This window comes from Crocodylus porosus, unplaced genomic scaffold, assembly GCF_001723895.1.
Source record: "Crocodylus porosus isolate Cpor-Errol unplaced genomic scaffold, CroPor_comp1, whole genome shotgun sequence".
NCBI lineage: Eukaryota > Metazoa > Chordata > Crocodylia > Crocodylidae > Crocodylus > Crocodylus porosus.
Genome location: NW_017728906.1, coordinates 11,145,137 through 11,162,360, shown reverse-complemented (window position 1 = coordinate 11,162,360; position 17,224 = coordinate 11,145,137). Strand labels below are relative to the sequence as shown.

Here is a 17,224-nt window from a genome sequence, read left to right as displayed (position 1 = left end):
CTACATGTGATCTCTTTTGATATCTCAAAGAACCATGTGACAAATAATCACCTCACTTGCCTTTCTGTACATTAATCCCTAATTCCAAATACCTTTGCTACTCAAACTAGGTATCACTGGGGAAAAAAATGGACCAGATTGTTCTTACCCTCAATATGTGGAATATGCCCCCAAACGGTCCTTTTAGAGTTTCAGGATTGGTTGAATTAAGTCTTGTGATAACAGCTATTTTTATTCAAAGAAGTCCAGAATCCAATATTTCAAACAGTCTGTTAGAAGTTGTTACATAGATACATGCTATAGTATTTAGTATAGTCTGCTAGAAGTTGCTAGATACTTGCTATAACAATGGCTATGTCTTGGTATATACTTTTCAATGAAGGTGTAATTTTAAGCAGGCCAAAAATGCAGATATCACAGCATAGCATTTTACTATACTTGCTGTGTCTGAGGGATTTCTAAAAGGTGTTGATACTTTCTAAGTCAAAAGCAAATGCGTAAAACACTCTGCTGTAAAGTTAATACAGAGCTGATGGGATATTTCTGAGACACCGGGTGTATCTACATATGCACATTAATACACAGTAGATGTAAAAAAAAGTTAACATTTTGCTAATGTGCAGTAGATAATCTACTGCAGATTAAGCATCACATTGGAGGTACTAAATTTAATGCTCATTAGAAAAGGTGCATTATGTATAGACGCGCCCACCTTGTTTTAAGAAGAATTTAATTGGCATCATATTTTCTTTCACACATGACATTTTACTATATATCTAGCAAGAGAGTCATGGTCCATTAACTTTCTTATCTTGCTCAAAAGGAAAATTTCAGTAGGTAGAAGTAGACTGGTATCAAGGTCATTATTATTACTAATTCTTTATTATTAATAGCATTATGGCTCTTTTTATCTTAAAAGCCCTGAACCAATATTACTTTATTAATATGCCAAATACCCCTTTGAAGCCAGTAATATTATCCCCATTTACAGAAGAAACAGCAAAAAGGTGATGGAAATTGCCAAACAATATAGCTGGGGCCAAGTGCCAAAGGCAGGACTAGACTGCTGTAGTTCCTCATTCCCACTCTGAGGCACAACTGTACCCCAGGTGTTTCTATAAAAAGCAAATTAGACAAGGTATGCCGTATCAGGTGCCCACATATGATTTTTTATGGAATCAAAGTGTGGAAGAAGTTGTCAGAGGTTTTTTGTTTGTCTTTTTACTCCTATTAATGTTTTTCTCTGTAGTGATGTAGCAAAACCCATGTTCTGTTTTTTATTTTAAAATGCATTCCCTCCCCTTCCACAACTATTTCTGACTTTTTCTCTCCCTCTCTATTCCCTATATATAAGTATAAGTAAGCTAGATGTAGGATAAGCTTTAACATTTTATTTTAGGAAGTAAGTTTTATTTTTCCCTCCCCTCGTTGCAAGTAAGTGCCCTGATATTTTGATATAGATATCCACTGTTTTATAAGTGATAATTATTATGTTTGTATTGATTTTTTACTGCGTTTATATTGTGTGATTACTTTTTTAGGCCTACCTATGTAAGTTTGCATAAGTCATGTCAAGTTTCCATCTTGTAATGTCAAGCCTCCATCTTGTGTCTCCTGACCCATGACTCATACCTACCCCTCCTATGTAACTTGGTTCCTGAATGAATGGAGATGAATGAGGGTGCTTGAGAGACAATGGCAGTAGGTCTAAAAATAGCTCCCTCGGAATGACCAAACCATCAAAAGCAATACCTGGACCAATGATCCAGCCCTTGGAACCACCCTCAGCATTCAAGAAACAAAAGATGAGGTAACCCACCATTGTGCCAAGCTGCACATGCTCAGTAAGAACACCTAGAGCCCTCTGGAACAGGGCTGACATTGCCTAGCTAGGCCCTCCCCATAGGAGATCAGAGGTAGTCTGCCCCATAAACACAGGTAGTGAAGACTGACTCCTTGGGATGCACTCTCCATCTGGACCAGCACCATGCCATACCACCTATCCACCCAGAGGACATGCCAGCGACCCCCCTCTGGACGACACCTACTGGAGAAGAACCCCTTTCCAGCCTGGATAGGTAGGTATTACCCCCTACCCACTCTTCAACCAAGGACTTCGACTCTGCTTCTCTTCCCTACCTGGACTACAGCCCTTCCACTGAGTCTCTTTCTCCTGCTGTTATTGTGAGTGCTTGTGTGTGTGCTTGTATGTATGTGTGTGTGTATGTGTGTGTGTGAACCAATAACTTCATGGGGCTGTGTAGTGTGTTGTCTGTTTAATAAACCTTTTTATTTTGAAACCCCGAGTTGAGTTTTTGTCTGTTTCCTGACAGTTACCTCCTTGCCACCACTTATCTACTCCCCAGTCTCTAAGCTGTCAGCCTGTTTCCAGCCCCAAGCTCCCAGGTTTCTACCTCTCTCTCTCTTTCCTGGCTGTCTCCTCCTTGCCAACACTTATCTGCTTGTGCCCCAAATATCTCAGTTGTCTGCCTCAGTTTCCAGCCCCAATCTACCTTAAGTAACCCTAAGCCTCAGTTCCTCAGCCAGCTTCTCTCTAGTCCACCAGTTCTAATCCCAGTTCTGGCAACTTTCACTCCCTACACTTTAACTCTCTCTCTCACCTTAACCTTCTCCCAGGTACCCCAAGCACACACCTACATACCGTACCATCCAAGTTAGGAACTTACCTATGTGTAGGTGGGGTGTGTGTGTATATATGTATATATATGTCACTGTGTGTGTGATATACAAATTAGTGATCTGTGTATATTTACTGAGTGTGTGGGTATGGACAATTGATTTTTGTCTAACTTTTGGGGTATTTAGTGTCTGTGCTTGAATTGGTGATAGGTATGCTTGTGCCTAAGATAGCTTGGATGTGTATGTGCCTGAACTGGTAGTGTGTGTGTGCACGCGTGGTGGGGGTGCATGCACCTAGAGTGTGTGTATGTGCTCTGTGTGTGTGTATGCACCTAACTGATTTTTGAGTTGGTGCATGCGCAATTGTACACCATGCCCTCCTGTCTAACAGCACAATATTGAGATCCTGAGAGTTGGCCTGACCCCACAGGGCAACAGCGAAAGTGTCAAACTGGTGAAATTTGACAAAATTGGTTTTCAAATTGACTTTTCTGGGGTCTAACCTAGAGAACAGATAGAGCATGAGCTGAAGCCCTCTGTGGAAGCTTTCCCACATTTGAAAATCTATAGTATATTAATTACAACCTGAAAGAATAAAAGAGTTGTCTCAGTCTCTGTAACTGGTAAGTCCTTGGTCTCTCCACTTGAGACTTCCAACATAAAATGTAATCAGGAATAAATATGGTTCTGGTATATATATATATATATAGATAGATATATGATATAGTTTTCATTGTCTGACTTCAGTGTGAGGCTTCAATTGATTTAATTGGCAGCATGCTTACCTACATACCTTTTTGTATTTGGCACATGATCACTTTCTTAGTAGGAACTGGGACTGAAAACATTATTTATTTTACTCAGGAAAAGCAGCAGTTAGGAGTGAAGGACAGACTTTAGATCTCTTGCTCTCTTTTTCTTCTCTAGGCGATGTATAGGTCTCAATAGGTTTTGTAATTCGGAACAAAGATTAGTGAAATGTGTATACTGAATAATTTAAGCCCACAAACTGTAAGCAAGAAGGAATGTTTTAAAAAACCCCAACTGATTTGGTCATTTCCATGCATGTTGGAGGATTTTAATTGACATTTTCTTGTCAGATGCTTTTTATATGGATTATATTAATCACTGAAGCAATATTAAAAATAAGTTTTCATCTTGGATTAGAAATAATCACAAGGTTTAAATATGGGGATAATATCAAACCTTGATTATACTCTGAAAAACACTGACATTTTTTTCCGTAACTTCCATATCAAATATATTCAGTATATTAGTACAATGTGTGTGTGTGTATTTTAACTGGCAAATCTAAAAACTCTGTGTCTGAAAATTAAGCCATGCTCTTTCTGTCACTTTCAGTTTCAACACTAATACAGACTCTGCTTTTAAACCTGATTCAACAGCTTTGGTGATGATGCAAGAGTTAGGAGAAAGTCTGGGAAGAAGTCAACACTTGTGTCCTCCTGGAGTGCCATGTATGGGACTCAGAGGTGAAAAATCTGGTAGGAGGTAAGTGCAGCTGCACATACCCTGCTATAATGGGGGACATGGAGACACTACAGCTGTCTGATATTTGCAAAATGCTTTGATATTCCTTGAGAGAAAGGAACATAAGGGCAAAGCATTATTATTATTACTAAAATTTTACCCTGGTTGGGAAGACTTTATTTTGGTTTTCCATGGCAGTTTTCTGCATATTGATTATAATGCATTAAATATATTTTTTATGAATATCTTAGTTCTTCAAGATGCACTAATTTATCCAATAATCTGTAACAGGTGTCCCAGGAGATTCCATTCACAGCTGTTCTATAAGCTGAATGCACTGAATATAAATCTTCCTTCCCGTGCAAACACATTAGCAAGCTAGGCTCCCAGCACAATCTGTTCATCAGTACACTAGTTTCCTCAGAAAGTTCAATATCTTATCTAATGTTTATTAATTAAGCAATAAGACATGACAGACTGTGCAGCAGCCCTAATTAATGGACACCTCTGCTGCCTGCCATACACCCAAGTAGTTCATTAATCAGCACTACCACAGGTCTGAAGTGACTTAACACAATCATGCAATGGTTATTTATTTAACCAAGTAACAGTCCTCAAACTGAATAAGGTTTTCAGAAGCCACATGAAACTATTTATAATGTTACAAAAATTATGGTTAACATTTTCAAACCTGGATGCCTAACGATCAGTTTCTAAATCCCATATTTAGGCATATAAATAAAAGTTACTTAATTTAAAAGTTGCAACATATCCCTAACTCTTGTTGACTTGACTGGTATTTTGTGACTATTCCAAATTTTAAAAAGCAGACTTTTATTTGAATGCCTAAATACCACCTTACCAGCTAAATAACTTCCTCAGGTTTGGAACGGTTATTTTATACATTATTTCCTAGAAGCTTGTGTAAGGAGGTCTGAGACAGCATATTAAAAATTTCCAACAATTTTGACCCCCTGTGAAGCAGCCTCCAGAAACCAGGTTAAGAAGGGAATTTAGTACATTTGCACAGTATTTTTGCTAACCCAGCACTCACCATATCAAAGCAAACTAGAACATGAGTTTAGCCTCCAGGCCAAAAAAACTCACAAAACCCATCCCATTAGGTATGTTACAAGATTTTCAAAAACATTTGGTATTGCTTCAGATGTGTATGAATTGGTATTGCTTCAGATGTACATAAATGGTAGTGCTAGATATTTAGTGGTAAGGGGGTTAAAGCAGATTAAATGCTCCATTTGGGGGCCAAAATTTAGGCTAGCAAGAAAAGTAATTACAGAGGAGAATGTACTGTCTCCCCCCACTCCCTGCTGTATTGCCACCTGTCCTTTAATGTCTAAACTGAACTTGCTTATTCTGATTTCTGGTGAGTGACTAACAATATAATTCACATTACCTCTTAATTTGTTTAAGAATATCAGCTCATATCCTTAATTTGTCTTCAAGAAATGATTTAAAAAAAACTTAATACAAGTAAAAGCTCTGTTATCTGGCATCCCCCGAGAATGGGGGATAACAAAATATGCCGGTTAATTGAGTGGCCTGAACAGGCATCCTTGCCTCGCGTGGCATCGCCACCCCTCCTGCAGGCTCCGCGGGACAGGGAGGCGGGCCCCACGCAGTCTGTTATGTCCTGGGCCTTGGGGACTCGGAGAAACCAGAAGTGCCATGGTGGGCACTTCCAGTTTCACTTTACTTTACAAGCTGGCATTTTGGTTAACAGAGCATGCTGACTAGTAAGGTGCCGGTTACTGGAGATTTTGTGTACTTGTTAGCTGCATATATAAAAATGTTCTCCAAAGATTCAACTGTCAGCTGAGGTCATTTTCAAACATCACTTACTTAGACATCAACTTAAAGAGTGAATAATACATTTCCAAAAGCTCCTAACTGATGCCATACTGCAGACTAATAGTCTACAAAGTTTCTGTTTTTCATTAGGAAAGCAATTTATAAGGTAGAATATGAAAAAGCATTCCAAACCCACAGAATTTATATTTACTTTGAAAACCCACTGTAAGATAAAAAACTATTCTACTGCTGCGTAGAGCAGAGTCTTACTATGAACAAAATTTAACCCCATAGAAACAGAAATTTTTTAATATTAATGTTGACAGCAAATTAATATTCACTATAGCAGAAGCTGTTATTATATTTAAGTAAGTCCTTGCCATCATATGGCTGTCTGGTACTTCTTTAATGCATCTACTCCTAAACCCTCCATTTCTCTTGCCAGCTATACAGTACTAGTGACCTTTGGGAAACTCCTATTATTTCTGTAAAACAAACTCATGCTAGCTCACAGTAATGTATTACGTAGAAACATATGCCACAATAGGCAGCAAAGAAACACTTACAGTATGCTTACTTACTTGAAGTTTCCCAATCATATTCAGAGCTACTAAATGTTTGGAATGTCACATTTGCCTCTTATAATCCTCCTGGCAATGCAGACCTATGGGTATGGCTCCAGAGACTGTGCCATTTATTACTAAACTGGAAGAAAAGACCTCAGGAGCAGACCACATTTACATAAACAAAAATACCTCACTGTGCCTGGTTAATCATTCTTGTTAAATCACCCCACATATTAGCGTAATTAAATATTATCCCTATGGCCAAAGGGCAGGGAAAGTGTGCTTCATATAGGGACATAGGAAAATAGGGCTGGAAGGGACTTCACTAGGACATCTAGTCAAGCCCCCTGCTCAAAGCAGGAGCATCTCTCCAAAGTGCTTTTGTAACATGCTCTTGAAAACTTCCGAAGATGGAGATCTGGACATTTACCTAGGTAGCCTGTTCCAGTGCTTGACCACCTACATAGTCAGAAAGTTCCTCCTAATCTCCAACCTAAACTTTCCCTGCTGTAGTTTGAGGCCATTCCTCCTACTCCTATCCCTAAAGCCATGAAGAAAAGCCCATTCTCTCTGCAATTGTTCTTGAAAACTGCTATCAAGTCTCCCTTCAGTCTTGTCTTCTCCAGCCAAATCACTCTAGCTCTTTCAGCCCTTCCATATCATTTTTTTTCTCCTGGGCACCTAATTATTTTTATTCCTCTGTGCTGGACTCTTTCCAAATTGTCTACATTCTTCTTGATGTGTGGAGTCCAGAGCTGGACCCAGTACTCTAGTTGAGGCCTCACCAGTGCTGAATATGCTCTAACGGCATCATTCTAACTGGCACCTCACACACATTACTGACAGTGTTGCATAAATACAAATCAGAAGTTCTGCTATAACAAAATGCAGTGAGAAGAGTATCTCTGTGGAAAAAAAAAAGAATGGATGAAGCAAGGTTGTCTGCTGAGCTATGCTCCCAACTGGGTGATCTAGACTTTATTTAAGGGTTTTTAAAAAAAATACCATCTGAACACTCCCTCCAATAACTTCTTAATGAAGCTACAGAATTCAATAGCAGAGATGAAGATATTCCTTGGAGAATCTCTGCCACTGTACCTAGTAGTTATAGCACTGAAATCATGAAGAGCTGGGCTAGATGGCAGAATCTTAGTGTAGGGAGCAGTGTCAAGGTGACAAAAAATAATGCAGAGGAGGTGACAGTGGCTAGGTTCCCTTTTCTGCAAAAAAACCAACCAACCAATCACACAAACAAAAAAATCATGGATAGCTGAGTTCACTAAGAACAGGGTTAGGAGGGTGAGCTTAGATTCGGCACTGTAGTTGAGATGCAGTGATAAAGCACAGTGTGTTGATGGGAGATGGTTACCCAGCAAATTCTACTGCAGGAGTCACTGATAGTTGGGCTAAGTAGTGGTTCTACACATGCCTGGATTGGGTGGGGGACAGACAGAGCAGTGAGAGGAGACACAAAGACAGAATGGCAAGACACTGTGGCAATGTAGCTGGAGGTGACACTGTAGAGGCAGCAGAGCAGCAGTAGTAAGAGGGCACAGAGACAACATATATGTGGCAGCAAGGCACTCCATCACTGAAGCCATGCAACATTTATCTCCAGTGTCTCCCCCACACTTTGGGACTTTGGTAGTCTCTTATAAGGGTCTGAAAGTAGGATCCAGTGGTGTGAAGGGGGAAGAGACTTATCTACTGGATGGTCAGACAAGTGAGGAAACTGAATTAAAGGTCTACTGGCCTGGTTAAAAGCAGGGTGGATGACTTTGCCTTCCCAAATTTATGCTGCATTCCCTCTCTTTAGCAATGGCCTTGCTTTGTTTTAAATACAGAATTAACACCTATAATTAACAAACATAAGCTATGAAGAGCACCCAGAGAAGATACTTGGTTCATAGATTTCATAGACATTATGACTGGAAGGGACCTCGGAAGATCATTGAGTCCAGCCCCCTGCCCCGGGGCAGGAAGTCAGGGTCAAAGGATCCCACCAAGATAGGTGTCCAAATGTTTCTTGAAAGAGTCCACAGCAGGTACTTGCACCACCACGGGAGGGAGTCTATTCCAGGCCTTGGTCGCTCAGACAGAAAATAAGTTTTTCCTTATGTCCAGCCTAAAACAGTCTTGGACGAGTTTGTGACCTTGTCATTCCTTGGGGTGCTCTGGTGAACAGACATTCCCTTAGATCCTGATGTACACCCGTTCTATACTTACAGGCCAGGTCACTCCTGAGCCTGCGCTTTTCCAGGCTGAAGAGTCCCATGGCTCTCAGCCTCTCATCATAAGGCCTGTTCTCTTGTCCTTTGATCATGCACATGACTCTCCTCTGGACTCTCTCAAGCTTTTCAGAAGGCCACGTTGGCCTTCTTCCAATCTTTGAGTACTTCATCTGAGTACCAAGAGTTCTTGAAGATCCATGCCAGTGCCTGGGCTATGATGCCTGCCAGCTCCTTAAGTACCCTGGGGTGCAAACTGTCAGGACCAGCTGACTTGAAGGTGTCCAGACTCTCAAGGTGTTTACAAGGTCCACACCAAAGCTGGGTATAAATTCACCCTCACCCTGGCCATCCCACATTGTGTTAAGCAGGGTGATCCCTTTGGGCTGGTAAAAAACTGATGCAAAATACCCATTAAGCAGGTTGGCTTTTTCCTTGATGTTAGTTGTCCCATTTGGGGTAGGGGTCCAAGCTGGGGTCCAGTGTTACCTTTGCTTTTCTTCCGACTCCCCACATACCTGAAAAAGGACCTTTTATTGTCCTTGATATGTGTAGTTAGTTGGAGTTTGGTTGCAGCCTTGGCTTTCCTGGTTCACTCCCTACAGGTCTGGACCAGTGCAGAATACTTCTCCTTAGTGGTGATTCCTGTCTTCCATCCTTTAGAAGCCTCTCTTTTTAGATGCAGGAGATCCATGAGTTCCCTGCTGAGCCAAGGGGGTTGCTGTGCCCTTTTGCTATCTTTCCTCTGAGGTCGGATGGACATCCTTTGTGCTTTCAGGATCACTCTCTTAAGGAGCAACCACTCATCCTGAACTCCCCTCCCTGTTGAGTTATGGTCCCTTAGGGCCTTGACAACAAGCCTCCTGAGTTTATTAAAGTCAGCTTTTCTAAAGTTGAGGACTTCTACATTGCTGACTGACTTGCCAGCTTTTCAATGGATAGTGAAAGTGATCAGCTTGTGGTCGCTGTCTCCTAGATTTCCTTCCATTCTTAGATTGCTGACTAGATCATCCCCATTGGCCAAGTTCAGCAGTGCTTTACCCCTTGTCGGTGCATAGATTTCTTGAGTCAGATAGAGCTCGTCCACACATGTGAAGAAGCTTTGAGGAAGTTGAGGTTTGTCAAGGACAGGTTTCTATGTTGGGAATTGAGACAATTTTGCTTTGTAAATTTAGCACCAATTCCAAATGTTGAACTCAGCCCTTCTTCCTGCTGACAAAACCTGGCAGAAGGGTTACAGTTTGATTAATCAAAGTTCACCACATCATAATATTGCACTGGGAAGGTAGATGATTTGCAGCAGCAGTTACACTGTGACACGCTGAGCTGCATCACACAATGTGATGAGGTTTTGATGTAGCATAATGATGATTAACACAGCAATGTTGCCATGGCTGATTTTTTTCTGCTACTAGAACATTCTGTAAAGCTGACTTCCCTAATGAAAATACCTCTGTCAAATTCCTACTCTCAAATGACTAATCAGCCTTGAACTACTATAGTTGTTAATCATAGGGAAGGATTGAATGTCTTTGCAAAGATGCAAATGTGGGCACCTGGAAGAAGTCTTGTGAACTCTTCACAGATGGCACATAGAGGAATAGCTACACTAAGCAGATACATGAGGCATGGGAAAATGGGACGGGTGGCATCTGGTACCATGAGAGGAAGACTCCTTCCTTCTTGAGGATTTGGCATACTTCAGAATGGCAGGCCTTTTACAGCCAGCCTTAACTGCAGTGCTTGTGGACTTAAGTTGTGGTGGAAAAAGTGTCTCCCTCAGGGCTGCATTTTATAGCACACTCTTTTAATTTCATTGGAAGATAACGTTTGCTTTGCTCAGAAACAACGTACAATAGCTGCAACTTTTGCAAAAAAATGACAGAGGAAACTATAATTGCTTTATCAGTTTACTGTCCTGCATAAAATATAAATTTCTAGGTTCTTAGGAAAGAAAAACATTGTATCTTAAATATTAAAATGCAATATAACATAATATAAGGTTCAAAAGTGGTATCCCTTAAATATTTCAGGATTCAATGGCGAAACTACATCCACTGAAGGGCACCATCAGGGTATAGTGGAGATAATGGGCTGAATTCATCATTGATATAACACCATTATTTATGGGGGAGTTGATATATTGTTTCGCTGACAGCGGCATCATACTGTACCATCAGATTCAGACAAAAGCTTCCCATTGACTTGGATGGGAGCCACATATATTCAATCCAAGAATCTAACAAATTTATCAGGACTGTGTGTGATGTGCCTATAATCCTCTGGGAGGTAGTTACACTTTTTTAGTTACAGCAGAGGAAGGTTCCCAATTGGTGCAAAGTAATATAACCTCAATGAAGTCCACTGAAATTCTCTTTGAGAACTCAAGGAGTTGAATGAATTCCTGGTTAGGCAGAAAAAGGTGCCTATCTTTAAGACTGGAAAGGAGAAGGATCCAGAGAATTATGACAGCTCAACCTGACCTCAGTACCTGGAAAGATTATGGAGCATGTCATCAAGCACTGAGAGGATACCAAAATGACCAGGAACAGCCAACATGGAGTTATCAAGAGTTATCATCCTTGACCAACCTGTTTTCTTTTTATGACAAGGAGAGGAACAGATGTGATCATCTCAATTTCAGCAAGGCACTTGATGCCATCTCCCATGATAATATCATCAGTAAACTAAGGAACTACAGTTTGGGTGAGAGTATTGTAAAGTGGATGCATAACTAATTAGATCATCATTATCAAAGAATAATTATTGATTGCTCAATGTCTAATTGGGAAGAGATATTGAATTGGAGTCCCCAGGCATCTGTCCTGGGAATGAAGTACTGTTTATTATTTTCATTAATGATTTGGATGATGGGATTGAGTGTGTGCTAAGTATATTTGCAGATGACACCATACTGGGTGGAATTTAGACACTCTGGAGGACAGGAGTAGGATTCAAGTGACCTTGATAAATGAGAAATGGTTAAAAGTTAATTGAATGAAATTCAATAGGGACAAGTATGAAGTCTTGCATTTAGGATGGACAACTATACCCAAAAATACAGATTAGGGGACAACTAGCTAGGCTGCACTACTACAGAAAAGGAGCTGGGGGATATAGTAGACCATACGCCCAACAGGAGTCAAGAGTATACTTTTGTTGTACAATAGGCCAATGGGATACTAGGTTATATTAACAGGACTGCTGCCTGTGAGTCAATGAAAGAGATGTTTCTACTCTTGAGGACCTCTTGATGTTCCTTCCTGCTCTATTTTTCTATGATGATTTGGGGAAGCTGAGAATCTGGTCTAGAAAGTTGGTAAGAAAACAAAGAATTGTAGAGGCACAGCAGTCACTTTCAACAGCATTGCAGGTTAGTCCCATACTTACATCCTGATTAGACATCTCCCAATATGGTCTCTCTCCATAGGACATCACTTCCCACATGACAATACCATAGCTCCATGCATCACTTGCTGAAGAGAATTTCCTATAAGCTATTGCTTCAGGTGCTGTCCACCGTATGGGGATTTTTCCACCCTGGAAAACAAGTTGGAAATTCCTCAGTATGACTAGAATAAAGAACTTTAAGTACATAAAAAGCTGTGGATTCAACATTCTGCTGTCTGTGAAACAGACTGCCAATTACAAATTTGCCTTGGCAATTTACTGTAAATGGAAAGGAAGAAATATGGTTTATTCACATCCTGACAGAAATTCAGCTTTTTTTTTTTGCAGTTATTCATCAAAATATCCCTGTTTGAAAAAATGTTGCACTTCAAAGAACAAAAATCATTTTTAGTCATTAGAATGCATTCATATTCTTTCAGATTCACTTAATTAATTAATTGATCAATCAGGACATGTCTTTTGATTTGAAAATGTCCCCAGCATGAAAATCCTAATAAGCTGACGTTTTAAACCAAAGCCCCCACTGAAACAGGAAAGCAGTGATCACTATAGACATAGATCACAAAAGGCACTTTATAAAATGTATTAAACAGAAAGAAAATGATTTCCTTTACATTTTCCTTTCTCTGTGATAATTTATTTTCTTTTAATCTCTTCCTTTAAATCCCTAGATACTGTGCAAATCAAATGCATCTAGAATAGACATTTCCTCAGGGAATTGGATAGTCTTGTTCTGCAGCTTTCAAGTTAAAATCCAAGTTCTACTGTAAAAAAGGCATTTGTAAGAATTCAGTGAACATAGTTAGTTTACCTCTTTTGAAGAGGCTTTCTGTATGGTATTAATGCCTTTCCACAATATAATCAGTTATATTTTACCTCCAATGTTTGTATCAGAGAAATTCTTTTGCCTGTGTAAAAGTAAAACGATTTTTCACCTGCTGCTGCCTTCCACAGAAAAGGATGTGTTGTTTTCACTGCTTATTCTAGCTTTTTTTCTCTTAAAATAATTCAGCTTACTGATTCAGAGCAGTGAGATCATAGTGCCACTAGATGGTAGAATGAGACAGTCAGCTGAACTGTGAAAACTAAGAATATATTTTTTCAGTGGACAGATAATGAATCTGTTTGGTATAATTATTACATTCCTGGCAGAAAGAAACGAAGAAATAAACTGGAACATAACTATACGAGTTGAAAAAGTCAAGTAGTTAAACAATAAAGAGGCAAATTTGTGTCCTTACCTCACTTTGAAATAGGTGAATTTTTTTTCCATATCTCATCAAGGTGATGTGAATTTGAAATGCCATAGCTACATCAGAAAGTGTTGCAAGGAAAAAAAATTATCGATTTGGGTACTGTACTTTAATGTTATCTTAGTACATACCTTTATAAACTGGAGCCATTAGGGCCAGCAAGGACAGAAAGTTAGTATCTTTATGGTTTATAAATGATTGTGGTCAGTATGTCCTTCATGGGATACAAAAGATATAAGTATAAATATAAATCTGTATTTATTTCCTGTTTTCTAAAAAGCCTTTGCCTGTTCAGATTTGGCTTGACTATCTCCACTGAAATCAAAGGCAAAATTCCAATTTGCTTTTAGAGAACCAGAGTTAGCCCAAAGATAAATTGCTTTTTGAAAATACCATCCTTAATTTGCTCTATTTATAGCTATATTGGGCACGTACCTATGTTGCAACAGAATCCCTTCTGGGAAAGGATTATATGCCTTCATTGCAGGCAAGTGGAGAGAAGCCAGAACTATGGCTTTGTCTTGTCCTTGCCCTGTTTAGCGGGATTTGAGACAATGTGTTAGGCTAAAAGTAATTTTCTTCTGGTCCTTGCAAGGGCTGAGCAAAGGGTTTTCTCCAACCACATCACAGGATCAGTGCTTTTCAGATCCCTGGCTTCAGACCACACAGAAACCTAGGATGACCATATCTCTTGTTTTCCCTCAGTCCTGTCCTGGGCATCCTATTTGGTCAAATTAATATTTTTGTCTTCTTTCAGTGTGACACCCAGAAAAGATGTTTAAAACAGGACTGTCTCAGTGAAAACAGGACTGTTTCACCCCCAAATCTCTGGCTCTATTCCTCCCATCTTTCACTCCACAACATGCTCAGCTGAAACTGGAGGTTGGAGATAACTGAGTTAACAGAAAGTGAGACAAGGGAGAGCCCCCCACACAGAAGGTCAATTAAAGAAGTTAATACATTTGGGAACTGAATGGGATACAATGCAGGGTATCCCATGCCTACCTGAATAAAAGCTACATAGTGTAAGGGATTTGATCAGGGTTCCAGGAAAACTATGCTAAAACAGGCAGAGGTTATCACAAAGCATGAAACTTTGCATAGAGGGTGGTAGCCCTATATAAGGCTTTTTGTGCCTGTCTGGCAGCTGTCACCTCTGAGGGTAAGAAGTCTCATCATTTTGTCAGGATAGCCAATTATGTGAAGGAAGATTGGTAGGACAGGAAACAGTTTATGAACAGTTTAATGGGATTACAGTCTGACAGTCCAGCTGGATGCTAGGCTCAGAGTTTCAGGTATTGTGAACAGCCTAAGGGGGAATCCATTATAGAGCCTATTACACGGGGAACTGGGGGGCACAGAAGTGACCTGAAGAGTGGACAGCACAGACTGTGTTACGAGGTATTTGTTCTGAGGGGTTGTTTTCTAATATTGGAGTGAGGTACAGTATTTAGATATAAATGGGTTTGTTTTTGCTATGACAATGCAAGTCATTTACATTATTAATCAACAGACAGCAGTACTGGGACAGGTGATGCAGCTGGTAAAAGCATTTGTATTTCAGTGCCTTTTATTTAACATGCTGTACTTTTCCATGCAGTACACATGCCTGGTATAGATTATGGAACTACTAGTACCCACCCCCAAATTTCAGGAAGCAGGTTCTGGGAGCTGGGTCTGTTTGGTAGCTGAGATCCTTAAGTGATGCTTTAGTGTTTGTGGAGGTATAGAACAAGGTTTTAGCATTTACAGGAAATGTCATTGCTCTATTTCAGATTTTCAAGGACAGTTTTGTCAACTTCATAGAATTAAGAGATAAGGAAGGTCTCCAGCATATTTAATTTAGCCCTGAAATTTAGAGGCTGATAGGCAGTGATCAGGTGCATCATGGATTAGCTTCATTCATAGTATGTCAGATCACACTACTGGTCTGTCATTTTGTTGCATGCTGGCAAGATTGGCTGCCCCAGATAGAGGATTCTGGTTAAGGAAGTTTTTGGATAGATGAAGTAGAGGCAAGGGCTACAAGAAGGAGAGCGGACACCTTATGGCTATACAGATCTTATTTGTATGTCCAGAAGTTTGTGAAGTTGTGGATATAAAAAGTTGTGCTCTAGACATCATTTACCATGACCTCTTTCCATTCTTTCATCATTACTGAGTTTGTGCCTACAGGTGGCAAGGGAAAGCTTCAGGTATGTTCTGGAACTGATAGATGTATGTTTAAGCAAATAAAAGTGTCCTTGGGACTAATGGATTAACAATCTGATTAAATTGGAAAAGAGGCCATGGCAGAGCTAAGAAAATGCTCAGAGAATTATTGGGTAGATCCAGTAAGAGCTATCAAAGGTCCATTAGCTATTTGAATGTGGGAGCCAGGCTTACCCTGCTTGACTGTTAGTCTGGTAAACTCTGGCATCCATTCTTTGAAAACAGCTGCAGCAAGGGAATATTCAGCTCCCAGAGTGCTACCAGAAATCTGGGCTCTAGAAATCAGAATATAACAGAACCCATTTTTATCCTGTTGATCAGTTACTGGAGCAGACAAAGAGCTGAGCTAACTTTATCTGCCTAGCTCGCAGGGGACATTAAAGACAAGGTTAATATCTGGATCTGTAGGCATTCAACTGTACTGAGGACCCACAAGAGAGGTCAGACTGGCGAATGATTCATAGCTGAGTCTATCTGCCTTCAACTGTTGGCAGAAAGGGCATGCTGAGGGATTAGTTCATGCATCTTCTACAGTCATTGTGGGGCAAACCAGAAATACCTATTATTCCGGTTTTTCACTTAGGGGGAAGTGATCTGGGGGCCTGCACTTGGGTACAATTCAGAGTCAGGTTTAGGAGGAAAATGGCTGGATTAGGCAGCCAAGGCTGAACACATGACTGGTTCGGTCAGAAATACTTGTGAAGTGGTGCCAAGGGTGTACTATCAAGCCAGCCTATGATCTGACAATTAGATATAGCATATCTAATGTAAGTTATAACATATTCTTTCATATGAAACTATCAACAGAACTATTTGTTTAAGTTGAATGAATACAACACATTTATTCATTACATTTTGATCTCTTTATCAATATGGGCACATGTCCCAAAACATACTCTGGATATTGTCACTTTGAATGGCTTTTATAACTAAATTTGATTCTTCACGTAACTGATTTTTAGAGAATCTGATCAGATTATGAGAACTAGCTTCATCATACAGTTTTACTGACTGGTCCCTCTTAGACTGAACCAGTAATGGCTCATTGAGTGTGAAATGAGAATGAAGAACAGGCTAAACAAAATTCATGGAAGTTCATGTCCCCTCGCATATAATGTGCTCGGTATTGTAATGCAAAAGAATCTCTTGTACTACCCCAGTGACAAATTAAATGAAAAACCACTTAAATTTACACATGGGACTCATTTTATATATAAAGACATTATATGCATAAAATGGAGCTGTCAAGGCTTATTTGTGTTTGCAGAATATCTTTTTATGCAAAAAGTGCTGTTGTTGGGGTGGGGTTTTTTTGGATGGGGGGAGGAGGGAAAGCCACCTGAAACCTATGCTTTCAATATGACCAACAGTAAAGACAGATACAACTAAAATGTAGTAATAGATGCTTATGCATAATAGAAGAGTTAGGATAGCTAAAATTATACTATCTGTTTTGGAAGACACTAATAAACATCACCATTGCTAATGGGGACTTCTTTTCAGTTTTGGCTTAACAGAAAAAAAGATCAAATACAATACTGCACACAGATGACCCTACCTTCAAATAAAAATAATTTAGAAATTATCTAACTTAAACTATTCAAAGAGATTAATC

At 39.8% G+C, this 17,224-nt stretch overlaps 1 protein-coding gene across 1 annotated transcript in view; it reads right to left on the bottom strand.

The window, feature by feature from the left end:
- EPHA6 (EPH receptor A6) overlaps nt 1-17,224 on the bottom strand; it is a 948,424-nt gene that overhangs the window by 10,502 nt on the left and 920,698 nt on the right. Inside the window, exon 16 of the mRNA XM_019528673.1 lies at nt 12,125-12,274. Within this exon, the coding sequence (XP_019384218.1) occupies nt 12,125-12,274 (150 nt within the window). The remainder of the gene's footprint in view (nt 1-12,124; nt 12,275-17,224) is intronic.